This window comes from Brachycentrus maculatus, unplaced genomic scaffold (genome assembly GCF_059751285.1).
Source record: "Brachycentrus maculatus isolate JH-2025_06_01 unplaced genomic scaffold, ASM5975128v1 h1tg000251l, whole genome shotgun sequence".
Taxonomy (NCBI): Eukaryota; Metazoa; Arthropoda; class Insecta; order Trichoptera; family Brachycentridae; genus Brachycentrus; species Brachycentrus maculatus.
Window position 1 is genome coordinate 65,281 of NW_028281002.1, and position 9,296 is coordinate 74,576.

At 30.4% G+C, this 9,296-nt stretch overlaps 1 protein-coding gene across 1 annotated transcript; it reads right to left on the reverse strand.

Moving 5' to 3' along the window:
• Nucleotides 1–6,633: 6,633 nt before the first annotated feature.
• LOC148306136 (uncharacterized) lies at nt 6,634–8,587 on the reverse strand. Its single transcript, XM_088265560.1, has 2 exons — nt 8,493–8,587; nt 6,634–7,934 (listed from the first exon to the last, which is right to left on the reverse strand). The coding sequence occupies exons 1-2, from the start codon at nt 8,538–8,540 to the stop codon at nt 7,107–7,109; spliced, it is 876 nt and encodes a 291-aa protein (XP_088121686.1). The 5' UTR covers nt 8,541–8,587; the 3' UTR covers nt 6,634–7,106.
• Between the last annotated feature and the right edge of the window lie 709 nt (nt 8,588–9,296).

Consider the following 9,296-nt stretch of genomic DNA (forward strand, 5'->3'; position numbering starts at 1 on the left):
TATATATATATATATATATATATATATATATATATATATATATATATATATATATAAATATATAATATATATATATTATAATATATATATATATATATATATATATATATATATATATATATATATATATATATATATATATATATATATATATATATATATATATATATATATATATATATATATCCTGACTCCATCCTTACTTCGTCTTGGGGCCGTCGAAGGTCAGCTCTCTTCGTCCTCGAGATGTTCTATCATGGACAACGTCACCTAGGTCATGCCTTCAAATCATGTAATCTTTGTGTAGCATCAATGAATTTTTTTTTGTTTTCTATATGTCTTTCGAGGAAGGTATCAATCAATATTATGGGTTTCACAAATCGTTTATATACTAAAGAAGATAAAAGTCTGAGAATCCCAGGGCTTTGGTACGATCTGACAATTTTATTGTCTGACTTTCGTAAACCGTGGAACGCCAAGACTTCCACCTTCATTCGTACAAAAAAGATTGATGCTTTAATGAACGGGTAAATAAATTGAACATTTAAATAAATCTGGACTTTGTTTAGATAATCTTGATTAATAAGAAATAAGTAAAGCAAGTAATAAAGACCTATCCATAATAAATAACCAACTAAATTAAACTTCAAGTCTACATTTAAATATATTATCATTGTGATTCATTTGCCTTCTTTCTCTCTTTCAAAATTTTATGTTTGTAGAAATTTCAGACCGTAACAATTTCATTTTAATGGCCTGATCATGGAATTATTATTCCGAAATTTTTAAGTGGCATTACACAAAGTGAACGATGTATGATAAGGAGAGTGTTATATTACTATGCCACAACGTTAACAATGCTTTTAATATACAATATATATTTATGCTTCCTCTCGAGGTGAAACACCCATTATACAATACTTTATTTTATTTAAAGTTAACTAGTTTAGTACATATTTCGTGAGAGTTGGTTATTCCTGTAGAAAAAAGTAGTAGAGGTAAAGAAAACAAACAATACTTAAAAAAATAAATTTCCTTTGTTAAAGAAAGCCTCAATCAACATATTTAACCTTCGTTTAGTTTTTCTTATCTATACCAAATATTTGAGTTACCTTCAAAAATATTTTTTAGCGTAGAACATTTCTTTCTAATCAGGATTTATCCAACTATGCTAGTCAATTAATTACTTACTTGACTCTTTCCCACATGTATCCTTAAAAACGTAAGAAAAACGAAAATTTCAGTTTTCATATTATTTTTATACAAGCCACGCATTTCTGTGACTAAGAATGATGAAACGCTTAAAAAAATAGAATAGAACACACATTTCTCATTAAATATACTGTCAAGAAGGACACTGTCTGCCATGAAAATTGTGTAGCATTGAGATAATTGCTGTTATGTGATGGCGATACCATTGCGGTATAAAAAGATATTTTGAAAAATTGTATCTGCATATATAATATAAATGCAATGTTGCGTCAATTTTTCAAAGCAATCGCTGAACGACTTCATGGACATTTAAGATTGTAAACAAGCGACCATGGGCATGTTTATTCATATATATATATATATATATATATATATATATATATATATATATATATATATATATATATATATATATATATATATATATATATATATATATATGTATATATATATATATATATTTATATATATACAATATATATATATATATATATATATATATATATATATATATATATATATATATATATATAGATATATTTATATATATATATATATATATATATATATATATATATATATATATATATATATATATATATAGATATATATATATATATATATATATATATATATATATATATATATATATATATATGTAAATATATATATATATATATATATATATATATATATATATATATATATATATATATATATATATATATATATATATATATATATATACATTTATACATATAGGTATTATTTAAGAATATGGTTTATGCAATCAAATACGTCATTGCTGAATGCTGATGCGATTTTATTTTCGATGGATTCCGCATCATTTTCAAACACCGTAATACGATAGAGAATGCATCGAAACACGTGCCGTTTTTTTAATAAATAGTGGTATTTACCAACCATCGAGTAAAATTTAAAATAAACTGTATAAATATTACCATTAAGCGACTGCCATATCAAATAAAGAAAAAAACATTGATTTTAAATAAAAAATTATTATTAAGTCGCATAAGTTCAGCCTGTTGAAAGGGTGAACGCACAATTTACGGGCTTAGAGGAGCCTGTCACAGAATGTTTGCTGAAAGATAAATATATGATTTTTACGCAAACCATTTCCTGAAGATTACACACAGACAATTTATGTTTTCATAATTAGTGATTATACCGTCTGCTGGCACAATTTTATTTTTCTATATAACGGTGAAAGGAAATATTTGCTTCCTTCGTTATATCCGGTAAGCCATACATATTATTTATTATATTTTGAATATTAAAAGCGAATATAAAAATATATAATATTATTATATAAATATAAAAATATATAATATTTATATATAATATATAATATTAAGATTAAAAATATATAATATTAAAAGCGAACTTTGTGGATCATTGTAATATATTTTGGAGAAATAAAATACTTTGTTTTTTTATCCACTCACATTTTTTATTAAAAACCAACTGGTTTCGGTAACCACCTTTTGCCCTCTTCAGGGTTTGTTTTAAGACTCATAAAATAAAATAAATATGTATTAAATAAAATAAATATAATAAACAATAAAGATGTGAGTGGATAAAAAAACAAAGTATTTTATTTCTCCAAAATATTTTATTTATATATTCTTGCTTGCTTCGTGGAATAATTTATACAAACATCTCAATATACAATAGATGAAGATGAATATGATAGTCTGGGTAGTTACAGGGCTCACGACCTGTAACAGGCTGGTTTAAGATATCACTTTAGACACGTGTCCGCCTCCGTAGTGTAATGGTCAGCACGCTCGGCTACCGTTCTGGAGGTCCTGGGTTCGATTCCCAGAGGGGTCAAATAAATATAAGTGTTTTTTTTTCACTGTAATATTTATTCAATATTACCCTGGACTGGTACCTGAAGCATAGGGCCGATCACCTTTCCTTCATGTGTAAACGATCAAGATAACTCTGCGTTTATATGACTCAGTGCCCTATGCACCATTGGGGTGCGGATAAGGGTTTATTATTATTATTAGACACGTGTACCATTCGACCACACTACCCAAAAACATTTGTGTGTGTGTTTGTATAAGTATATGTTTTTTGACGTCTCGACATAGATGAAGAAGAATAACGAAGTCTGGGCATATTTAACTTTCAATTTCCCTTTGATAATACTACTTTTTATTAAATAATCCATCGTGTCACTTGGCACTATCGTAGCACGTGTTTCGATGCATTTTGAATCTGACTTGAGTATTAATTCATCATACGGGGTGACGCAAAATTAATCACCCTATCCGAAGATGTCGTAATTTATGCAAATGGCGTCGTACGTCAATCATATTTGACATTTCGCTCACTCCTTTCAAGAACGTCATAAATCAAAATACTTGATTTTTCAGGAGAACGATTGTAAAGTTTAAAAATATAACACAATGTATTAAAAATAAATATCAAGCCACTTATTGAACTTTTTTACTGTGCAACAGATCTTTTTAGGTAGAACCTGAAGATTTTTTCTACATTTGAAAAATATTTAATTTATTTATAAAAATAATTTAACAATACATTTTCATCAAAATGCAAAAACAACATTTTTTGCCCTGTCGCGGGTAAATATTAAGTTAAAAATATGCCTCTTTTGCTGGGATATAGTACATTTTCTGGGCATTCCGAAAACATGCACAACTGAAAATTGACAATTTTTGATTTATGACGTTCTTGAAAGGAGTGAGCGATTTGTGAATCAGAAATCTGCAGTATACAAACAGTATTTGTGAATGACGTATTTGGGATCCCAGTGGTAGGTACATAAATTTTATTATAGGTGACTGAACCTGAGATGAGACATCTATCGTTTTCATATGAAAGAAGATGGAATTCAGAGCATGACTTGCGACTTGACATGTGACTGGTTTAAGTGATCACTTTATACACAGGTAAAACGTTCACGACTACACCCGTCATTGAACATCCATATTCCGATATTTTTTAACAGATGTATGTATATTTGTGGAGGTCCTCATTAAAAATATATATTTCCAATTTGTCACGAAAAATTCGTTTCAATGCAAATCTGTTTTGTTTACTATATGTTATCGAAATCTTAATTAAAGTTGCGACAAAACGTGACCAATCCTGTGTTAAACCAACATGAACTCTATATTATTTTTTGACATCTCATCAAAGATGAAGAAGAATATGGAAGTTCGGGCATTTACGGGGCTGACGACCGTCATAGGCTGGTTTAAGTGATCACTTTACACACGTGTAACATTCACCAATTCTACCCATTATTGACAACCACACTACTCAAATTCTTGGAAGTTCTATATATATGAACCAATTTAGAAACTTTGTTCTTGAATCACTAGAACTTCACTAGAGACATCTATTGGTGAGATGTAAAAAAATAATATAAAAAAATATATATTTTACGTTTTGTTAGTTGGTCACATTTAAACAGAAACTCTTATATTAGTATGTGAGATCCGAATCCTGGATTATAATCACACACATGAGAAACGCCAGAAAATACCATTTTCATTTTTATTATTAAGCTTATAATTTGACCAGGTAATTTATTTACAACATTTTGAGTGTGTCCAAATATTTGTTCACAAAATCTGGATTATCTCCAATTACAGGAGTTATTTTCATATTATTGTTTGACATCTCATCAAAGATGAAGAAGAATATGGAAGTCTGGGCATTTGAAGTTCTAGTGATTCAAGAACAAAGTTTCTAAATTGGTTCATATATATAGAACTTCCAAGAATTTGAGTAGTGTGGTTGTCAATAATGGGTAGAATTGGTGAATGTTACACGTGTGTAAAGTGATCACTTAAACCAGCCTATGACGGTCGTCAGCCCCGTAAATGCCCAGACTTCCATATTCTTCTTCATCTTTGATGAGATGTCAAAAAATAATATGAAAATAACTCCTGTAATTGGAGATAATCCAGATTTTGTGAACAAGTATTTGGACACACTCAAAATGTTGTCAACATGAACTCATTAAATCGCACCAAAACGTACCAATTTTACGTACTAAAATTCCTGATTACTTATATTAAATCATTTATAATGGGAATGTAACGTTTTGCAAGCGCCTTCAGTTGAGATATTTATCAAGCTTACTGCAAGTGAACAATATTTAAGTTTTATTAAAATAAATAGATGGATACTAATGATTGATGAAAATTTTTATTTATTTATTTTAGGTATAATCAAATAACAAACGGCATTTTTTTATTACAAAATATTTCAAAAGAAATCAATGTTTTTTGCGGTTGGAAAATACCATAGTTAAATGTGTTCTCTTTAGATACTTTTAACCCATCGGCATACCAGCCGCCATATCTTGGCGGCTAAGAATATTTTACATTCGCGTATCAGCCGCGGTTTAAGCCACATCTCCGTCCGTGGGTAGTTCATATTAATAAGATGCTATCGTGAGATATCTACAAATCAGTTAAGAAAACTTTTAGTTATGCATTATTTATTATTATTTTTATAAAAATTTACTAACGGTGTCTCTGTAATGATGAAACTATCATTTTGATTAAAATATCAAGCTAAATTAAAAAAAAATCAAAACTCTGCATCTCAGGCGTAATGTTTTATTTTTTCTCAAGTTTTCTTGTCAATTTATTACATTTCTGATCTAGACACTCGACAAATTTAAAATGTGTATCATATTTATTGGTAAAACCGTTATAGTTATAATTTTATGAGACTATTTTATTTTTATATCTCGGTTGAATTTGAACGCCTTTGATGCTTCAAAAATATGTGTCACACGCGAGCGTAATGATGTGTTGGACTGATTTATACCACAAAAATCAATATGTTTAAGGGCGTGCTACCTTTGTCTGCATTTAAAGATTATTTCTATTTTTCTTCTCGTTTTATCAGGTGCAAAATATTAGCGCCTCATTGTTTGACAAACCATATCTTCTCCCCTTCGGGCGGGGCAACCTTTTTACTTTCGGGGATACATTCAATTATTATTAATATATATACACACTTTAAACAATAATTACACTGGCCAACAATGATTTTGTAACTGAATTTTTTATGACTGCTTTGGACTACGTCAATCGTTCATATTCAAAGTCTATATGGTGACAAGCTTGTATCACGTCAAGTTTTGATGTTACAGTCATATTATTGTTTGTATGGACCACATATGTACATTGAAACCGTAATAGTGGTTGGTATTTAGCCATGTTTTAGTCTAAGGTCTAAGGGATTAAAAAAAGTATTGATAATTATGGAGTAACAGTGGAAACTTATTTATATTGAATACGATAGCATTATATGATTTATATATATATATTTTTACATAAATAATTAGATAAACTTTGGTCAATATCAGAATTAAAAATATCCAAAGCTAAAGAATCTGACGTGCTATATTTTTTTTGCTTTTGATTTTGAATTTAGCTATGCAAAGTGCATAAAGATCAAGTATTTTCATGCAAGTTACAAAATAAAAGTTGTAAATTGTTGGCCAGTGTTATTATCTCTATTGTATATCATAGACTTTTTAACCGTTGTCTGGAGGAGGGTTATACTCCCATCGACCGGTGAAGGGCTGTTTTAATGCTTCTCTACTTGGGAAAGGGTTCTAGGGTATAATGTGGGAACTACAAAGCTATAAGTCAATTGAGTGCTTTTGGTATGAGGTATGGACAAATCCTTATGGGAAGAGTAAGAACTAAAACAAAGGATAAAGTGTGGGATGTTCAGAGTGAATTTATGTACTGATTAAATTTTTATTTTACAATTTACTAAGTGCGCCATACTAGGATAAATTTGTGATATTTATTTGATAAATGTTCAAATCATAAAGGATTTTTTTTTAGACATTTGGACATGAAAAATTGTTATTTATAATATTCGAATGGGTCGACTTGAGAGCATTTGAAGTCCACACACATCCCTAAATGATGGTTGAATCTCTTCCTGTCTGGGCAGATCCTCAATCCCGGCGTATGCCCTGGACCACCGCACTCGTTATAATGCAGGCAGTTGCTGGCTACATAGAAGTTTCCTTTCGCGATGCATTTCCCATCGTCCCCGATACCATTGTTGCGTACGACATCGTTGCACAAGAGCTTGGTGGTGTTGTAAACTTGATCTCTTGGGCAAGTGTACATTTGCGGAAGCAGAACGTTGTTTTGGTTCCTCAGGCAGATGTAGAACATGCTCGGATGACCGGGGATGATGCCACGCTGAGAGGAGTTGGTGCAAGGCATGATTAGCATGGGGCACGTTGAGTCAGGCAGCTTGATCCTGCACAAGGAAGCATAGGGATCAAACGCATATCCAACTGGGCACTTCAACAGTTTTGAAACAGGATCTGCTCCTGAGAGATCTTCCTTCGGTACACATGAGTAGTATTGGCATCTGTTGAACGGATGCGGAAACAGACCGATCTGGTTACACTTCAGAACGTAATCTTTCATATTTGCGTCACAGTCCGCATTCATGGCCGTTGAACAGACTCCCGTGTTTGGGGAACACGTTGTTCCGTCGTCGCACGGATTCACGTTGACTGCGTAGTTGCCGCCTCCGATGTCAATGCACTCGATACTAGTGGTGCAACCGTCGCACGTGGACCCTGCCCCTATTGCGCTACAGTCAACGTTATTATCTCTGGCGAACGAGCCTGTAGCTGGATTGAAGGAAAATGTAGCGCCATCGGTGACAGTCTGAAATTAATTAACAGAACTAAAATAAAGAAAAAAAACATATGTCACACGTGTATAAAATGAGCACTCAAACCAGGTTATGACAGATCGTAGGCCCTATCATAGGTTGGTATAAGTAAAGCCCTGTAAATGCCCAGATTTTCATGTTCTTTTGTTAAAAATGCCATAACTAGGCGAAACAATTGTCACAAAATTAATTTTTATGTATTTTTTTAACAATAAAATACAACTTAGTAGATTTTAATAAAGCTGTATTTGATTTAATATTTAATACATAAATTAAATTGGGCATACGAGTTTTTTTTTTGGTGAAATATTTGTGTTTTTATAATTTACAAAAATACTTCAATTTTATACTATTTCTGTGAGTATCAAAGTGTGGTAGAGTAGGTTTGAACTGAGAAACTCTAACTAAAGAGACACAAGAACTCGTATCAGCCCACGTAGGTTATACACGATCAAAATCTACTTGATAAAAATTGACGAATGGTATGAATATAACTAATAGTAAAAAAATATAAATTTTTATGTTAAAAAAATTAATTATGAAACCCTCACCCATAGGCAAGTTGCAAAGACAAAAATCACTGTAATTTTTTGATACATTTCAATGTCGAGTATTTCACGATCATGTATGCAAGAACAACGTGTATGAGAGGGATGACAATCTCGCTGTATATATAGTTTCATGTATCCAGGGATTCTCAATTTCTTACATTATTTTTAACATCTCAACATAGATGAAGACTTATGAGTGAGTTTGCTCTTTATGTTTAAATTTACTTAATTTTACGTAATTCATGAGTGAAAATTCCAAGCAAAAAACATTCATTGAAATTGATAGTACAACATTTTGAATGTCCAAATACTTGTTCTCAAATATTGTTTCCTCTCCAATTTGGGGTTATTTTTGACATCTCAACATAGATGAAGACTTATGAGTGAGTTTCCTCTTTATGTTTAAATTTACTTAATTTTATGTAATTCATGAGTGAAAATTCCAAGCAAAAAACATTCATTGAAATTGATAGTACAACATTTTGAATGTCCATATACTTTCTCAAATATTGTTTTATCTCCAATTTGGGGTTCTTTTTGACATCTCAACATAGATGAAGACTTATGAGTGGGTTTGCTCTTTATGTTTAAATTTACTTAACACTTGGGTGGGCAAATTTTATTCCTTATAATTAGTTCAAATTACTTACGTGAAATTATTAACAAGCCATTTTATAATTATAATGTAAAAATAAATTCAAAAAATACTCGTGGTAAAAAGATAATCGTGTGGGAAGCATATATCTCACGGAACCTTTTCAGACACCTAATTTTAGTCGGAATAAAAATCATCATATTTTTAAT